The following is a 20,139-nucleotide window of genomic DNA, read 5'->3' on the forward strand; positions in this document are numbered from 1 at the left end:
TAGGTGATGGGATGTTTGGTTTTGGACATTTATTTGGGAGCTCAGCTATCTTGGCTTTAACCGACTGAGTTATACAGCCTTGCCTCCTGGACTCTGAAGAAGTTAAGGGAGAGGACAGCCATATAATAGTAAGCTAATCATTACCAGATAACCATTGTAATTGAAATCTGGTGCCTTGCGCCTGCGTGTAATTTGGGGGGGGGGGGGGACGGCTAGTATCTTGGCTTAAGATCTTAGCTATAGGTGTTGTAGAAAAGCAGCCTCTTTTTAGCATGGTTACCCCACTTTTTGCCTGTTTGTAAGTATGTTTTGACTATTCATTGGGATCCTGCTAACCAGGACCCCAGGGACTGTGCTTTCTCTCTTTAAACTTGGTTGCTTGGACCACACCCCACCCACATTTGGCATACTGGTGCCCCCTTGTAAGTCCCTAGTATATGGTACCCAACTACCCAGGGCATTGGGGTACCAGGGGTCCCCCATAGCTGCAGCATAAATTATGCCACCCTGGGGAGCCCGTGCAATGTGTATCTGCAGGCCTGCCATTGCACCCTTTTCATTACAGGTTATTGCACCAGGTCACTGTAAGTCACCCCTATGGTAGACCCTCCTAGCCCAGAGGGCAGGGTGCAAGTACCTGTGTGTGAGGGCACCCCTGCATGACCCCTAGGGTCACTATTGTCTATTGCTATTTGCACTGTTTTCTACTGCTTTGTATGCCTTTTTCTGTTTTCTGGTGTACATATTTAGTATAGTTACTTACCCCTGATTTGAGGGTAGCCTATCTAGTTTTTTTGGTAATTGCGTCACTAAAATAAAGTACCTTCATTTTTGTTACACTGAATGTTTTCTTTCATGTGTGTAAGTTCTGTGTGACTACAGTGGTTTTGCATGTCTCCTAGATAAGTCTTGGCGGCTCATCCACAGCTACCTCTATAGAGCCTGGCTTCTAGACACTGCCTACACTACACTAATAGGGGATACCTGGACCTGGTATAAGGTGTAAAAGACATACTTCTTTTATGAGAGATCCTTCTAACTGTCAAGTTTGTGTTATAAACTAGCATGCCATATTAATGTTTCCAGCATGCGATAATCTTCTTAAGTCTTGACTGCTCTCTTTTTTTTATTTTTTTTACTACTTGAGTGTCTCAAAGGCAGTAGTTTGGCTATCCAGTTGGAGTGCAATAGTAATTGTCATCCTGAATCACACAGTACTCAGGCCTCACTGTTTTAAAGTTTGAATTTGGTAACTGCCAAGTAAACCTAGTTGAGCTAATTGGCTCAGTGAAAAATCTTTCCAGAATGACACTGAGATTTATCAAATTGTGTAACTTTCTGTAAAAGTGCTTCCTAGCCTGAAGCTTATGCCAGACTCTTTTTTTTTAATACTCTCCGTTTTTAATTTTATCCATCTGTTCTTTTTTTATTTTAGTACTGATGGAGCACTTGGAGTGAGTATTAGTGCACCTGGTGGAGCAATAGCTTCTGTTCCAAACTGGACATTACGCGGAACGCAGCTCATGAATGGCACATCAATGTCATCTCCTAATGCATGTGGTGGTATTGCATTAGTACTGTCTGGTAAATTTAAAAAAAAAATTAGATTCATGTGATTTATCAAGACGTAATATGTGTAATATTTCTAGCCTAGTTCACAGTATTGTTTTTTAATCCAGTCAGTACTTAGCACGAAGAGGAGAAGAAATGAGTTTTGGTGTCAGCAGAAGTAAAACAGATGGTAGAATAATAACGCATGCATTAACTGTAAACACTTTATATCAAGCCTATGTTTACAGCATTGAATGCTTTATATTACATGCTATGCACAATTTCATGCAATCCTATGCTTAATGCAGATTTTGCAAGTTCCTTTTCTTCAAACAGAGGTTTCAGTTTTGAGGTGATCCTAAAGGACATAGACTCCACCTTAGATTGTTTATTTGTTACTTTATTGTTCATACATATCTTTGAATGATCATAGACACTCTCATGATAGAAGAAACCCCACTCCCTCAAAAGGTACATTGGGTGGCAGAGACTAATGAAGCTTGAGAGTCCAAGCCTTGATGCTAGGATACCCACTTGGCCGTGAGAGTCTTTGAAGTTATTCTTGGTTCCACAACAGGTTGCAAAGACCCCCTGAATGCTGGCACTGAGCTCAACTGAGTGGTCCTCCTTCCTGTCAAAGAATGAGGTGGTCAGACAGATGTATGGCAAAGGAGAATTTATGTCTCTGCCCACATTCTGGCTTAGCTTCCACCATCTGGACGATTTGATGCCAAAAACCTTCATCTCGCTTAAGAGTTACTTTTTGAGAAAATCTGAGTTTTCCTGTTTTGCAAAAGAAACATAAGGGTCCCAAACCATCACCTGCACTGTCACTTGCATGTTCACAGTCATTAAGTCAGTTTTTTTCCCATTGACTCAGATGTGAATACCATGGAATATTTGCTAACCCCCGGAGGACCCTATGGCCTCTGACGACTGGGACCACTCTTGACATGATTATAGCAAAGACCCTCCAGACAACCCATTTTTGAAGCTGTATCCTTTTAAACACCCCCTCCTCACCTCGGCCTAACAAGAAAATTGGCTATCTCATGGTTACCAAGCAACATGCAGACACCACAAAGTAAAACTTCACATCGTGGAAGAGGAAGAAGACTTTTATTGACACCCTCTCAAAAACAGAGTGGTCTGTGCAATATTTACCCATGCTAAAATCTTCTGTGTTCTGAATGTGTGTGGTCCTACGTAGACTGGTGAAAAATAACAAAGGTGTCTTTGCAAGATCCTTTCTGCTTAGGCTTGCCTGATATGGACTGCGCAATAGTGCCAGCTGTGTGCGCTGCAAAGAGGAAGAGGCTGGATTTATGCATCTGGTGTGGCAAAATCCACAAATTCAGAACTTCTGGCTGGCTGTATTTCAGGAACTAGAGGCTCTTACAACTGAATTGCTGAATATGGAGCTTTTGCTGGCACTGCTGGGGTCCTATAAAGATGTACGGGGTGAGGTCTGACGGCTTGTGGCGATAGGCTTGCTTGCGAGGCGTAGGGTAGTGATGTGCTGGGCCTGTGGCCTGTTACCAGCAATTAAGGAATGGCTCAATGACATGGCATACTGCAGTAGTGACACTTTTATGTTGAAAATATCATTAGCTAACAGCTTCTTATGGTCAATCTCAAACTTACCAAAGATGGTATAATTCACTACAAAAATGTCATTGATAAACATTCTTACTCATCTTCATCCATATACCATGGTATTTTCACTAATCGTGTAATTTACTTATGTATTTTAGATGAGGCTATTGTTAGATAAGTATGTTGGTAACAAATATAACCGCTTATAACAGCTCACACATGTAGCTTCTTTGGCCATAGAACACCTGTAGTGGGCAATTTAGCAGTATGATACAAGTCAATGCGGCATTAAGGTTGCTTTTTTTTTCAGACTTCCAAATTCACACATCATTACTGTAGGGAAAAAGTGTCCCGAGATTGCATCTCACACACCATTCATGCCACTTGTATACTCAAGAGTTAGTGCCGACTATTTTATCTCAGTGAGTGCCCTCATACCACCATAATGGTGCTTAATGGGTGAATTGGGATGCTACCTGTGTACATTTCTACTCCAAGTATTTCCCCAGGGCAATGCACTGCGTCGCAAGCCTTACAGTAAAAAAAATAAATAAATAACCAAACTGAGTAAACTTTTTGCTGACACTGGACTGATTGAGAACGAATCTGAATTGCATATGATTGAAAAATTACCTGCACATCATAGTAAAAGTTAGTAAACTGTTGCTCCATGTTTAGTATACTATATGCTAATTTTTCATAGCTCAGCTTCATCCCCCACTTTCTTAACCCATATGTCCATTGTTGGTATTTATTGCCTACTCCAAAGGGACAGAATAGTCTGTTTCACAGCCAGTAAGAGATGTGAGATAGGCTTATCTCTAAACGAGTGGAGTGGATAGGTCCTCTTTTCCTGTTTCTTGCATGTCCCTGTCTAAACATCTCTAAAACATTTCTGAGCTTTGGACAGCCTCATGGGATATGTAGAGGTAGCATTCTCCTTGTTTGGACCCCTTTCAAGACTTCCCTTCATCTTGAGAGAGTTGCAATTGTGCTTCATTGAAAGACATTGGCTGTTCTTGCAGAGACTCGGTCATTACAGCCTCTTTTTTTTGGAGGAAACGTATCCCACCAGTACATCCGGCAGGAGGTTTCAGTTTGACGTCTATGTGGCCAACCTGTGTGCACTGTCCATCGTGATTGGTTGGGTCTTCCGGTGTTGTATTAATATGGCTTTGAAGAGGTCTGGCATTTTCTGTATGCATATTGGCTCTCTAAATCTTCACATTTTCCTGGAAGAATTACATTTGTCACATACGTGCTTGGAGGCATTCAGTCATCAACTGGTTTCTTCAGTTTCTTTTCATCAGTGCGCACTCTTAACTCCCTGTATATGGTGCATGCCATGTTTACCCAAGGCTCATAGGTGTTTGTTAGGGTCTTTTGTGCACATGGCTTTTCTCTCCATGCTACCTCCCCAATGTCTGGGATGGGCAGTCCTGCAGGGCCACTGAGCACAGCACCTCTGTCCATTTGCCTCCATGTGACTGCTAGAATCTGCTGTTAGGCCCCCAGAGTCCAGACATGCGGTCTTGGTTCCCCCATCTCCCTCTGCACACTACACCTACATGCATGCTACTCAAAGTCCATTGCTGCAGATGATTACTACACCAGTGTACCCCTCAAAGGCTTCTTTTCATTGTGGGTAGCTATCTTGAAATGTCCTATTTGCTTCACTGCCTCCAGCTGCAAGTCACCTACGTTGGCAGCTTACCTCTACAAATATGGCCCAAATGTTTACCTTCATCACAAGGTGATGTTTCCCAACCTGGAGGTCCTATGGGGTTAGGTTCTGAGTACGATATCTAGGGATGTCAGAAGGCAGGTAGAGCACTGTGAGAAGGATACCTGTATTGGCCTGGCAAGGAGCATGACATAATGGATGTGAGAGGTGTGGTCTGCATCTACAGCACTAAAAACTGCTTTTGCAACTGCTTTCCTTGGCTATTGTGTCCCTGAAGTCTTGAATTTTCTGGAATCTTTCACTGATGATATATGTAAACATTGCAGAAACCATTTTGAAGAAGTGATTTACGTAGGTTTGCCTGTCTCAAACCAAGTCATGAGTGCAGCCTTTGACTTTTCATAGCTTCCAGCTGAAGGTTACTGCTATGGTATCACTCTGTGCTATTTCTCTTGGTTGCACCTGACTAACCTGAAGCTTGATGCTCAATTTAAAATCCTCAAATTCCCATTTTCTTGTTCATCCTTGTTCAGCCAATATACTGAGGAAGAAATGGTAAGGTTTAAAAATGAGACTGAGATGCTAAAGGAACTGGGTCTTGAGCAGAAAATAAATAATTCAAACCCAAATATAGAGACAGACTATTGTTGTCATCCTCACAATGGGGTTTGAACCCCTAGTTGGCCCAAACAGCAACAACATCAACACAACCAAAGCTTATCATATCCACAGATAAGAAGACAAAACAAATAGGTTGCCAAGTCTCAACCAGCCAACTCTTCAGAGCATATGCCCTCAAATAGTTACAAATGATTCCTCAATCCCCCTCCTGTAACCTTCTTGATTATCCACTCTTTTTTGGAGGGGGGAAATGAGCTGATGCCTCTCAGTAAGGGCAATCCTCTGTAATTCTAAATCGACAACTAGATTCTTTTAAAGTGGATTTTCTAAATAAAATCATAAGTAGGTTCCAGATGATGATGATGATGTCTTTCAAGAATTCTTCACAGGACTATGCAACAGTAGATCTTTTCGCTGTGTCTCTGAACAGAAAATGCATAAGCTTCATATCCAATATATTGTTATTAGGCAAGATTTTCTGAAGGGAATGCTGGCTACATTAGTTTTACCGTTGATTACTACTCAATCTCTCCTACCCAACTCATGGAGCCGTGGCCCTTGCCGTGTGCTCCACTAACACCTCTCGTCCTGATGACCTCACAGTGACCTAGAGGTCAAAAAAGCTTTTGACATCAGATGATAACCTACTCTGTTGACCCCACTACCCGCCCCATTTAAAAGACTTCCTGGAATTGTCATATGTCTTTTTATTTATAAGCTCTTGTTGCATGATCACTTCCTGAGCACTTTTCATTTGAGTGACCTGAAATGTTTTCATAAAAATAAATGTATTTAGTACCTGTTTATTTTTATTGGTTTTTACAATTACATTTATTAGGATTTGTTGGCTGTTTTCTTTCTAATTTTGAATGTGTTCTACAAGTGTATGGATTATGCATCCTCTGGTTAAGAAACTGTCTTGTTAACAATAAGTCTGCAGAGAACCACTCCTTTTTAGGTCGAGAGTACAACTTCTTGTATACTTTTTCTGTGGGTTTCCAGCTATTTAATTTGTTAGTTTAAGTGTCATTTAAAAAAACCTGGCTTGCGAGCAGTCAGTCATGCCTCTTTGTCCCTTTTTCTGTGAGAGGAGGGAGACCAACTACTGTATAATTATGCTTCTACCGGTTTTTCTGGGTGTTAGGGGAGTTTTTTTTTTTTTTTTTTACTTCGTTTCCTGCTTGTGTCCAGTGAAGCTTCCCTTTTCATTTGCAGAGTATTCTTGCTCTGATTTTAGCTTTGCTGTAAACAAGGCTGTAAATCAGGCTTTTATCTTGGTCACATTTGGTCTTTGTGGGCTCTGGACGCCCTCTCCTGCGTAGCTCCCGCTCTTCCTTGGCTTGAATTTTCTTTACCCAGTGTGCCTGTCTGCGATCCCGTTGCTGACAGCAAGGGCGAAGATCACTTGTTTACGTAATTACTTGTTTAATTAATTACTTGTTTTAACTTTGCGAAGGTATTGGAGGCTTTACATGAGTACCAGCTATATTACACAAGGATATATTCATTTTTTGGAGGCACAGGGAGATTACGTGATGTTGAGCTGATGCTGTGACTTGAACCCAGGTCCTCGGTTCCAAAGTCAGCAGCTCTAGTCGTTACACCACACCTAACTGTTGTGCCATTCTGCATCAGATGTCTTGACCTAAACTGCATTCTGCATCAACTGTCTGTCATGCTAGTCACACGTCTACTTCTCTCTCTTTGCGATTATCAATTATTTTACTGTAGCTCCCAACAGCCTGCTTTTGTCTTTGAGCTGTTGGAGAATCCCTCCACCTCAAGGGTTTTTAGATTGCTTTTCGCTGTCCATGTCACCTCCCCTTTTTTGTAATGAGTAATATATCTTCATAGCTATGTCAAAGCGCTCAGTGACATTTCACAAATTATTCACAGATCAATTTAGATAATTTGTGTACTAATTTAATCATTTTAACCAGAAACTGTTCATTTGTAAATGATAGTGTGAAGCTAATCAAGTATTGTATTTCATGTGAAATAGTAGCTGAACTTATAACATATTCTACATTAAAGTCGAAGAGTTCAGTGCAGTAAGCCAAACTAGGCATCAATGTATATGCCCCTGTGTTCGCCATGAAAAGGACAAGGAGTGCACATTCAAAACAGCAAGTCCCTGTAGACGTCCGCAAGGATTAAGTGCTCTCAGATGTGTTTTGTTTCCACCTAGTCACCTAGTTTATAGCAACAAGTGGTAGAAGTAATTATTCAAAATGTTTTCCTCTTTTCAAATCATATGAAACAAGTAACATATGAATAATATTGCTGGTAAGACAGGCTCATGGGATGTCATGTCAGCATTCTTGGCTGCCTAGTCGCCGTGATTGGACACTGGTTAAGAGTAATTTGAGTTAATGGGATTGCAGTTCAATCAATATGCTCAAAATATTGGGTCTGAAATTCCTCAATAGAGGCTGAAGGACAGTTATCTCATGCTACTGAACAATCCACATACATTTCGTTTTAAAAAGGTTTTTTGTTCTAGAAATGTTTTAGCTCGACAATTTGAGCAAGTCATTAATTCACTTCCAGCAACTGTTTAATATTAAAATCAATAGTCAAAGTCCATTTTACAACTTAAACATGCTACAAATGTCAGGTGACACTGGAATCAATTACATCAAACGTCTTCAGCGATGGATTTGCATTAAAATCGCCCTTGTAAAACAGTGAACCCTTTTGCATTTGCAAGAAAAATATTGTGGTTTTAGTAGGCCTCAGCATCTGTGCTCACTGTCCAATGGTGACACCAAGTGAAAAACCGAAGTACTGTACCATGATAGCACCAGAAACTGTAGTGAGCTAGATTTGACTTGAAAAAAACTAGCAATAAACGCCCTAAATATCAACTCTCCGTATAGATTTAACCTATTGAGAATAGCCAAGAATACTGAGGTACAGGGAAATGCGGAAAAACCTAGATCTCTCCTGTATTAACGTAAATGGAAGGGTCAGACATAATGCCTTCATTTTAAACACTTAGCAATGCTTAACGTAATAAAAACAACCATAGCTATATTTGCTTTTGGGATTATGGAAGTTAGTCAAATTCACTTATTTGGCTGCTTTCGCTGTATCTTTTTCACCCATATTCATTAATGACCTATCTTTAGGTAGCTCGAGTTTCCACTGTAGGAAGCTGGCCTGGTTTTTGGTCGGTATCTAAAGTACTTATACCTTATACCAGGTCCAGGTATCCCCTATTAGTATAGTGTAGGCAGTGTCTGGAAGCCAGGCTCTCTACAGGTAGCGTTGGATGAGCAGCCAAGGTTTATCTAGGAGACATGCAAAGCTCATGCAATACCACTGTAGTCACACAGCACTTACACATATGAAAGAAACACTCAGTGTTGCAACAATAAAGACACTTTATTTTTGGGACACAATACCACAAAATAGTGACACAATTACCAAAAAGTCATATATAGGGAACCCTTCAATAGGAGGTAAGTAACACACTATTCTGATGGATACAACTTCCTGTGGATTCCTCACTCATTGAATTTTCCTCCCTGCGCCAGATTCCGACAGAAATTTTCTTCCTAGCTTCTGCACGTCGAAGAGGACGTCACAATTGCCCACGCGACGCCGTCTGACGTCAGACAGGCAATAAGAGGTCCTCGCCGACGTCAGTTCCCTTTTTTCCGTGCCTTCAAACAACGGTTATTCTTCGAGGGAGCTACTGTTTCTACTCTACGTAGTTACAGTTACTGTTTCTTTCTTCGAGAGAGAAGATGTCTCAGCGAAAGTCGGGATTTAAGCCCTGCAGGGATTGCGGAGGCTAGATGTCGGTGACGGACCCACATGTAGACTGCTTGTGGTGTCTCAGTTCCGATCACGACGTGGAGAAGTGTGACTCCTGTCAACGTATGAACCCGAAGACGTTGAAGGAGCGCGAGGCAAAACTCTTTTTGGTGAAATCCAAAAAGAAGGAGAAGTGGCATCGGCGCAAATCATCATCGCCTAGGGCCCACTGGCGTCACCGTGACTCCCGGCGCCATCGTGAATCTCGGTGCCGGTCGAGTAGGGAGCGGTCACGCTCGAGGTCGCCTTCGGTTCGGCACCGAAAGACATGGGAGGGTAGTCCCACCATCACACCTCAGCCGCAGACGCCTCCTGATTCACCGACTTCACCGGCCTCGCTGACTTCGCCTATGACTCCACCATCTGTTTTTGAGGTTCCTCAACGTTAGGAGTTCTCACCGGCTTCTCAGACGCCGGGGCCGGCGCCATTGTCACCTCGAGCTCAGGCTCCACAGTACCCGGCTTTCCCGGCTCCAGGTGCTGACAGTTTCGCATTTTTAAATGCGATGTTTGCCATTTTCCAACAAATGGCTCCAGGTGGTGGACCGGCTGGTCCTTTGGGGCCGTTGGCCTTTAATATGGGTGCCCTGGCTCCATTGCGTCCGGCACCTTTCATGCCCTTCCTTCCTTTGGGAGGTGTTGGTTCGGCGCCGGTACCTTTGGCGTCGGCTTCACAGCCTGCGACGCCGAGTAGATCTGTTCTGGCGCCGGAGAGTTCTCCTGTTCATCCTTTGCTTCGATCGGCGCCGAATAAGTCCACGGCACTAATAGATCCGGCGTCAGATGGATCTGAGGATCGGCATCAGGCATAGAAGTCAGCAGACGCCCTGTCGACGCCGAGGATTGAAGCCAGACTGCATTCAAGGAGGCTTGCTCTTCTCCTCCTTGAGGAGCAAGAGTATCGGAAGCAGGCCCTGGAGGAAGGGGAGATTGAAGAACCTCTGGGAGATCTCCAGGGTTTGGATACGGCAAGTGGTTTAGACACCTCTCCAGAGTGGGACTTAACATCTCCTGGAGAATATACAGAGGAGGCTGCTTCATTCCACTCTGTAATAAGAAAAGCAGCTGACTTTTTAGACCTTCCCTTGCCGGTGTCTGAATCTAAACCCAATATATTGACGGAGGTATTATATCCTGCTTCGACAGTTGAGGGAGCCACTTCTGCCATTTAATGAGGCTCTGTTAGCCCCAATTTTAGAGATCTGGAAAAAGACGGTGTCATCTTCGGCCAATCTTCCAAGAAAGCGTTTTCATCGTGCAGTATGGCTCTCAAGTCTACTAATACCACATGCATTTTGGGCAGGTACATCTACGCCCTTATGGAAGAGATAAGGTCATCCCATTCAGAGGTGTCTCAGGAGGTGTTGAGCCTGGTTTCGGATGCTCAGGCTGCGGCAACCCAAGTAATTCAGTCGGGGCTGGACACTACAGATTCTGTGGCCAGAGCTATGGGCACTGCCGTTGCTACGAGGAGACAGGCCTGGCTTCGTTCTTCTGGATTTTCATCTGATGTCCAGTCAGCCCTGCTGGACCTTCCCTTCGATGGGGATAAACGTTTTGGATCCAAGGCGGACTCAGCCCTTGAAAGATTTAAGGAGAGTAGGGCCACAGCGAAATAGTTAGGCTTGCAAGTCTCCTCTTCTGCTTCTTCAAGACTGTTCAGAAGATTTAGGGGGTTTGGTCGTGGCTCATCCTCCTCCTTTCGGGTCAGATTTCAGCAGCAGCCCACCACTGCTCTCCCCTATAGATCGTACAGGGGGAGGGGTAGGGTCCGAACCAGAGGAGCCACCCAGCAGCACTCTGCCTCTTCCTCTGGAGGGGTGCAGCATGGGAAGCAGCCTTAGTCTTCCACCAATTCCTTTACATACCACTCCTGTAGGGGGAGGTTAATGAACTTTCTCCACATGTGGGAGGCAATAACATTGGACTCCTGGGTCACCAGTATTGTGGGGAAAAGGCTATGCCCTTCCCTTTCGGGAGTTTCCACCCCCCATCCCGCCCGCCAATCCTACTGTTCAGAAGAGCACCTCCTGTTACTAGAACAGGAGGTTCTAGTCCTCCTTTCAAAGGGTGCAGTGGAGTTGGTTCCAGAGCAGGAGAGAGGTCAGGGTTGTTACTCAAGATAGTTCCTAATCCCCAAGGAGGATGGTCGGTTGAGACCAATCCTGGACTTGAGGATTTTGAATTGGTTCCTCAAACAGGAAAAGTTCAAGATGCTGACCCTAGCTCAGGTGCTTTTTGCATTGAATGAAGGAGATTGGATGGTGTCTGTCGACTTGCAGGATGCTTACTTTCATATCCCGATACTCAAGTCGCACAGGAAGTATCTCCGGTTTGTGGTGGGATCGCAGCACAATCAGTTTGCGGTCCTTCCGTTTGGTCTTACTTCAGCACCTCGAGTCTTCACAAAGGTGATGGCGGTGGTTGCAGCAGAGCTCGGAAGGAAGGGGATAGCAGTATTTCCTTACCTAGACGATTGGTTGATCAAAGCCAAGTCTCCGGAGCTCGTGCTGCGTCACCTGCAATCGACAACCCAGTTGTTGTTCGATCTGGGTTTTTCGGTGAACGTGCCCAGATCTCACCTGGAGCCCTCTCAGCGCCTCCTGTTCATAGGGGCAGTACTGGACACAGCATTGAATCGTGCCTTTCCTCCGCCTCAGCGGATTCAGGACATTCAGGCGTTGGTTCCAATGTTTCAAAGTGGAGCGGTCATTCCAGTCCTCAAGGTCCTTCGTCTGCTCGGTCTGTTCGCTTCTTGCATTCTGTTGGTCACACATGCTTGCTGGCACATGAGGGCTCTTCAGTGGTGCCTCCGAAAACAGTGGTCTCAGCACAAAGGCGATCTCGAGGGATCGGTAAAGATCTCCAGAGACGCTGCAGTGGATCTAAGATGGTGGGTTGCGGACAGCAATCTTTCCCAAGGAAGGCCGTTCTCGCAGCCTCCCCCAGTGACCCCAGTGATAACGGATGCTTCCACTTTAGGGTGGGGAGCTCATCTGGGGGAACTGGAGGTCAAAGGTCATTGGTCTCCAGTAGAGCAGATGTTTCATATAAATCTGTTGGAATTGCGGGCGATACATCTGGCTCTCAAGGCCTTCCTTCCTCCCTTCCCTTCGCGGTCAGTCGGTTCAGGTCCTGACGGACAACACTACTGCGATGTGGTATATAAACAAACAGGGATGAGTAGGGTCGTACCTTCTGTGCAGAGAAGCTCTGCGGCTATGGTCCTGGGCAAGGGACCATTGGATTTGCTTGGTAACGAACCATCTGGCCGGAGTCTTGAACGTGCGTGCGGACGGTCTCAGTCGGCACTTCTCGACCGATCACGAGCGGCGCCTTCATCCAGATCTAGTCCAGCAAATCTTTCAGATGTGGGGATTTCCTTGGATAGATCTTTTTGCCACTCGGGAGAATACGCACTGCCCGTTGTTCTGCAGCCTCCAGTATCCGGTGCAAGGGGCGTTGGGGGACGCGTTTCAGATATCCTGGTACGACCAGTTGCTTTACGTGTTCCCCCCCCATACCTTTGATTCCTCGGGTTCTGAGGAAAATTCGCCAAGACCGAGCTCAAGATATCTTAATAGCTCCGGATTGGCCAAGAAGGGTATGGTATTCGGATCTTCCCCAGCTCTCTCTGTGCCCCCCGCTCCGTCTCCCTCACAGGGCAGACCTCCTCTCACAGTCGCAGGGGCAGGTTCTACACCCCCACCTCCAGAACCTGCACCTCCATATCTGGAGAGTGAACGGGGCAACCTTAGTTCCTTTTCTCTCCCACCCGAGGTAGTGGATGTTATTTTATCGGCCAGGCGACACTCCACTAAATCTGTCTATGCTAGCAGGTGGGCTAAATTTGTGAATTGGTGTGGAGAGAAGCAAATTGATCCCTTACGTGCCCACTTATCAGATATCTTGTCTTTTGCGTTCTCTGGCACAGAGGGGTTGTGCAGTTGCTACAGTCAAGGGCTATTTGTCGTCTCTGTTAGCCTTTCTGTGTCTTCCAGACCAGCCTTCTTTATTTAAATCTCCCTTAGTATTGAGGTTTTTAAAAGGCCTCATTAATAAATTTCCTCCCACTCCTTTCATTATGCATCAGTGGGATTTGAACCTAGTCTTAACGTTTCTTATGGGCTCACCGTTTGAGCCCATGCATTCTTGCCCCATAAGGTTATTGGTGTTAAAGACTGTTTTCCTTGTTGCAATCACTTCTGCTAGAAGAGTGAGTGAGATGCAGGCTCTTTCTGTTAAGCCCCCGTATACATCCTTTTATGTTGATAAGGTGGTGTTGAGGACCAAGGCTGCTTTCTTGCCGAAGGTTGTTTCACCTTTCCATATGGGTCAGTCTATTACACTCTCCTCTTTTTATCCTCCACCTCATCCTTCGAAAGAGGAAGAAAGGTTACATCGTTTGGACCCGAGAAGAGCGCTGAGCTTCTTCGTAGACAGAACGAAGGAGTGTAGATTGGAGGATCAACTCTTCATCGGGTACGTGGGAAAGAGGAGAAGAAGGGCAGTCCACAAGAGAACACTCTCCAGGTGGGTCATTCTTTGCATTAAGCTGTGTTATTCTCTGGCAAAGAAAGAACCCCCTGATGGAATAAGAGCTCATTCCACCAGAGCTAAGTCGGCCTCTTCGGCTTTGGCTAGGGGTGTTCCTGTGGTTGACATCTGCAGGGCCGCAACTTGGTCATCCCTCCACACTTTTGCAAAACATTATTGCTTAGATTCGGAGCTCAGGAGGGATGGCCATTTTCCACCGTCAGTGCTGCAGGATTTCTTGGTTTGACCATTCAGACACCCTCCACCGAGTGTGGTACTGCTTTGGGACTCTATTCAATGAGTGAGGAATCCACAGGTAGTCATCAGAAGAACGAGTTACTTACCTTCGGTAACGCCTTTTCTGGTGGATACACTAGCTACCTGTGGATTCCTCACGGTCCCACCCGCCTCCCCGTTGCCTGTCTGGTCTTACCAAGTTATCCTTGGGTGAGCTCCTGTTGGTATTGTATAGATGCTATACATAGTGTGTATATGTATATATATATATATATATATATATATATATATATATATATATATATATATATATATATATATATATTCGATGGCATGTGTAGCTGCAGATACACATGCTGTGCACATCCCGCCATCTGGTGTTGGGCTCGGAGTGTTACAAGTTGTTTTTCTTCGAAGAAGTCTTTTCGAGTCACGAGACCGAGGGACTCCTCCCATTTCGACTCCATTGCGCATGGGCGTCGACTCCATCTTAGATTGTTTTTTTTCCGCCATCGGGTTCGGACGTGTTCCTTTTCGCTCCGTGTTTCGGGTCGGAAAGTTAGTTAGAATCTCGCAAAAATCGTCGGTATTGTTTGCGTTCGGTATCGGGTTAGTTACAACAGATCGACACCGAATTAAGAAGAGCTCTGGTGGCCCTTCGGGGTTTTTTCGATTCCCGTCGGGGCCTGGTCGGCCCGGCCACGTGTCTCTTCAAGGCTGATGGAACGGACCCCATTCCGCTTCTGTCCAAAATGCCATAGCAAGTATCCATATACAGATCAACACCTGGTCTGTAACTTGTGTTTGTCACCGGAACACAGGGAGTATACTTGTGAGGCCTGTCGAGCGTTTCGGTCGAGGAAGACACTCGGGGACCGAAGAGCAAGAAGACTGCAAATGGCGTCGGCGCCGACAGGACAGGGGTGTTTCGAGGAGGAGGAAGAAACATTCTCCATCCAGGATTCGGACTCTGAGGAGGTCGATCCCGAAGAAACGCCGAAAACCGTGAGTAAGACGTCGAAACATAAAACTCACGAAAAGACTGCCAAAGCCCAGGGGACGCCACCGCCAACAGGCCATGGCTTAACCCGAAAAGTAGGTGACCGTCCATCGGCACCGAAAAAGGGCGAGCTGGTGTCGAAGTCACCCGACTCCGGTCGAGATACAGGCACGCAGCAATCTCGGGCCCGAGAGAGTGGCTCCGAAAAGATTCGGCACCGAGACAGCGGCACCGAAGTTGGTCTGCACCGAGAGGGCACGACGCCGAAAAGCAAAAAGATTTTGTCGGAGCCGAAAAAAGCAGCAGAAAAGGTTTCGGTGCCGAAACATCCGGCATCCGAACCGAAAATTAGTTCCTATTCAGAGGAACAAGGACTGTCCTCTCAAATGAAGACACACAGATTTGAAGAGGAATTACAAACAATAGAGCCAGATCACACGCAAAGGAGGCTCTTTATTCAAAAAGATACAGGGAAGATCAGCACTCTTCCCCAAATCAGAATGAAACGAAAACTTACCTTCCAAAACAAGGACAAGGACAAGCAGCCACAAGCAAAAGTGGCTAAACAAATAACACCACCACCATCCCCACATCACTCTCCACAACTATCACTGGTAGCCACTCCACCAATGATGCAATCCCCAACACATACGGGGATGAGTCAGGATGACCCTGACGCATGGGACCTTTACGACGCACCAGTGTCAGACAATAGTCCTCAGTGCTATCCAGCAAGACCCTCGCCACCTGAGGATAGTACAGGCTACATTCAAGTGGTATCAAGGGCAGCAGCATTTCACAATGTCAGCCTTCACTCAGAACCCATTGAAAATGACTTCCTTTTTAATACACTGTCGTCTACGCACAGTCAATATCAAAGTCTGCCAATGTTGCCCGGAATGCTAAAACACTCCAAACAGGTGTTTGAAGAGCCGGTCAAAGGGAGAGACATTACTCCAAGAGTAGATAAAAAATATAAACCGCCACCAACAGACCCAGTGTACATCACACAACAGCTATCACCAGACTCTGTTGTAGTTGGAGCAGCGCGCAAAAGAGCCAACTCTCAGACTTCAGGAGACGCGCCACCTCCAGATAAAGAGAGTAGAAAATTTGACGCGGCAAGCAAAAGGGTGGCGGCACAAGCAGCAAACCAGTGGCGTATTGCAAATTCGCAAGCTTTGCTAGCCAGATATAGGGCCCATTGGGACGAGATGCAACACCTTATTGAACACTTGCCAAAGGAGTTTAAAAAAAGAGTGCAGCAAGTGGTCGAAGAGGGACAAAATATCTCCAATAATCAAATTCGATCATCAATGGATGCTGCAGACACAGCTGCTAGAACTGTCAACACAGCAGTAACGATAAGGAGGCATGCATGGCTGCGTACATCAGGATTTAAACCAGAGATACAGCAAGCTGTGCTGAATATGCCATTAAACGGACAGCAGTTGTTTGGGCCGGAAGTGGACACTGCAATTGAAAAACTTAAAAAAGACACTGACACGGCCAAAGCCATGGGCGCCCTCTACTCCCCGCAGAGCAGAGGCACATTTCGGAAAACACAATTTCGAGGGGGGTTTCGAGGGCAAACCACAGAAGCCACAACCTCACAAACAAAGCCCACTTACCAAAGCCAGTATCAGCGGGGAGGTTTTCGGGGACAATATAGAGGAGGACAGTTTCAAAGAAACAGAGGAAAGTTCCAAAGTCCCAAAACTCCTCAAAACAAACCGTGACTTCAAGGTCACAAATCCCCAACACATAACACCTGTGGGGGGGGAGACTAAACAAGTTTTACACACATTGGGAGGAAATAACAACAGACACTTGGGTCTTAGCAATTATCCAGCATGGTTATTGCATAGAATTTCTCAAATTCCCTCCAAACGTCCCACCGAAAACACACAATATGTCAAAACAACATATAGATCTTCTAGGACTAGAAGTTCAGGCATTGCTACAGAAAGAAGCAATAGAATTAGTACCAAAAGATCAATTAAACACAGGAGTTTACTCACTGTACTTCCTGATACCCAAAAAGGACAAGAGCCTGAGTCCGATACTAGATCTCAGAACATTAAATACCTACATCAAATCAGACCATTTTCACATGGTTACTCTACAAGACGTAATCCCACTGCTCAAACAACAAGACTACATGACAACACTAGACCTAAAGGATGCATATTTCCATATACCAATACATCCTTCACACAGAAAGTACCTAAGGTTTGTATTCCAAGGGATACATTACTAATTCAAAGTGTTGCCATTCGGAATAACAACTGCGCCAAGGGTTTTTACAAAATGCCTGGCAGTAGTAGCTGCACATATCAGAAGGCAGCAAATACATGTGTTCCCATACCTAGATGATTGGTTAATCAAAACCAATACGCTAAAACGGTGTTCACAACACACAAAATATGTCATAGAAACCCTCCACAAACTAGGTTTCTCAATCAACTACGCAAAGTCACACCTGCAGCTGTGCCAAACACAGCAATACTTGGGAGCAACAATCAACACAGCAAAAGGGATTGCTACTCCAAGTCCACAAAGAGTACAAACATTTCACAATGTAATACAAACCTTGTATCCAAAACAGAAAGTACAAGTCAAAATAATACTGAAACTACTAGGCATGATGTCCTCCTGCATAGCCATTGTCCCAAATGCAAGGTTACACATGCGGCCCTTACAACAGTGCCTAGCATCACAATGGTCACAAGCACAGGGTCAACTTCTAGATCTGGTGTTGATAGACCGCCAAACATACATCTCGCTTCAATGGTGGAACAGTATAAATTTAAACCAAGGGCGGCCTTTCCAAGACCCAGTGCCACAATACGTGATAACAACAGATGCTTCCATGACAGGGTGGGGAGCACACCTCAATCAACACAGCATCCAAGGACAATGGAACATGCAGCAAAAACAGTTACACATAAATCACCTAGAACTGTTAGCTGTATTTCTAGCGCTGAAAGCATTTCAACCCATTATAACCCACAAATACATTCTTGTCAAAACAGACAACATGACAACAATGTACTACCTAAACAAACAAGGAGGGACACACTCAACACAGTTGTGTCTCCTAACACAGAAAATATGGCATTGGGCGATTCACAACCACATTCGCCTAATAGCACAATTTATTCCAGGAATTCAGAATAGGTTAGCAGACAATCTCTCACGGGATCACCAACAGATCCACGAATGGGAGATTCACCCCCAAATACTGAACACTTACTTCCAAATTTGGGGAACACCACAAATAGATCTATTTGCAACGAAGGAAAACACAAAATGCCAAAACTTCGCATCCAGGTACCCACAACATCAGTCTCAGGGCAATGCGCTATGGATGAACTGGTCAGGGATATTTGCTTACGCTTTTCCCCCTCTCCCACTCCTTCCATATCTAGTAAACAAGTTGAGTCAAAACAAACTCAAACGCATACTAATAGCACCAACATGGGCAAGGCAACCTTGGTACACCACACTACTAGACCTGTCAGTAGTACCTCATGTCAAACTACCAAACAGACCAGATCTGTTAACACAACACAAACAACAGATCAGGCATCCAAATCCAGCATCGCTGAATCTAGCAATTTGGCTCCTGAAATCCTAGAATTCGGACACTTACACCTCACACAAGAATGTATGGAGGTCCTAAAACAGGATAGAAAGCCTACCACTAGACACTGCTATGCAAATAAATGGAAAAGATTTGTCTATTACTGCCATAATAATAAAATTCAACTTCATTATTTAGGATACCAGTCATAAAAGCGTTTATGGAAGGCCTAAAGAGAATTATACCACCAAGAACGCCACCAGTTCCTTCATGGAACCTCAACATTGTCTTAACACGACTCATGGGCCCACCTTTTGAGCCCATGCACTCTTGTGAAATGCAATACTTAACGTGGAAAGTTGCATTTTTAATTGCCATCACATCTCTAAGAAGAGTGAGTGAAATTCAAGCGTTTACCATTCAAGAACCATTTATTCAAATACACAAAAATAAAGTTGTTCTACGAACAAATCCCAAATTTTTACCAAAAGTAATCTCACCGTTCCACTTGAATCAAACGGTAGAATTACCAGTGTTCTTCCCACAGCCAGATTCTGTAGCTGAAAGAGCACTACATACATTAGACATCAAAAGAGCACTAATGTACTACATTGACAGAACAAAACTAATTTGAAAGACAAAACAACTATTTATTGCCTTTCAAAAACCTCATACAGGAAATCCAATTTCAAAACAAGGCATTGCTAGATGGATAGTTAAGTGCATTCAAACCTGCTATCTTAAAGCTAAAAGAGAACTGCCTATTACACCAAAGGCACACTCAACCAAAAAGAAAGGTGCTACCATGGCCTTTCTAGGTAATATTCCAATGAACGAAATATGTAAGGCAGCCACATGGTCTACGCCTCATACATTTACCAAGCACTACTGTGTAGATGTGCTAACTGCACAACAAGCAACAGTAGGTCAAGCTGTACTAAGAACATTATTCCAAAGTACTTCAACTCCTACAGGCTGAACCACCGCTTTTGGGGAGATAACTGCTTACTAGTCTATGCACAGCATGTGTATCTGCAGCTACACGTCATCGAACGGAAAATGTCACTTACCCAGTGTACATCTGTTCGTGGCATTAGTCGCTGCAGATTCACATGCGCCCACCCGCCTCCCTGGGAGCCTGTAGCCGTTTAGAAGTAGATCTTAAACATTTGTACATTTGTAAATAGATTACTTGAAACTTTATTATGTACATACGCATTCACTCCATTGCATGGGCACTATTACTAGCATACACAACTCCTACCTCACCCTCTGCGGGGAAAACAATCTAAGATGGAGTCGACGCCCATGCGCAATGGAGTCGAAATGGGAGGAGTCCCTCTGTCTCGAAAAGACTTCTTCGAAGAAAAACAACTTGTAACACTCCGAGCCCAACAACAGATGGCGGGATGTGCACAGCATGTGAATCTGCAGCGACTAATGCCACGAACAGATGTACACTGGGTAAGTGACATTTTCCTTATATATATATATATATATATATAT

General features: G+C 44.6%; 1 protein-coding gene across 2 annotated transcripts in view; it reads left to right on the plus strand.

The window, feature by feature from the left end:
* Nucleotides 1-20,139, plus strand: part of TPP2 (tripeptidyl peptidase 2) — a 635,278-nt gene that overhangs the window by 211,899 nt on the left and 403,240 nt on the right. For both annotated transcript variants that reach the window (XM_069204557.1, XM_069204556.1), the window contains exon 11: nt 1,436-1,584. In XM_069204557.1, the coding sequence (XP_069060658.1) occupies nt 1,436-1,584 (149 nt within the window). The remainder of the gene's footprint in view (nt 1-1,435; nt 1,585-20,139) is intronic.

Source organism: Pleurodeles waltl, chromosome 8 (assembly GCF_031143425.1).
Source record: "Pleurodeles waltl isolate 20211129_DDA chromosome 8, aPleWal1.hap1.20221129, whole genome shotgun sequence".
Lineage (NCBI taxonomy): Eukaryota > Metazoa > Chordata > Amphibia > Caudata > Salamandridae > Pleurodeles > Pleurodeles waltl.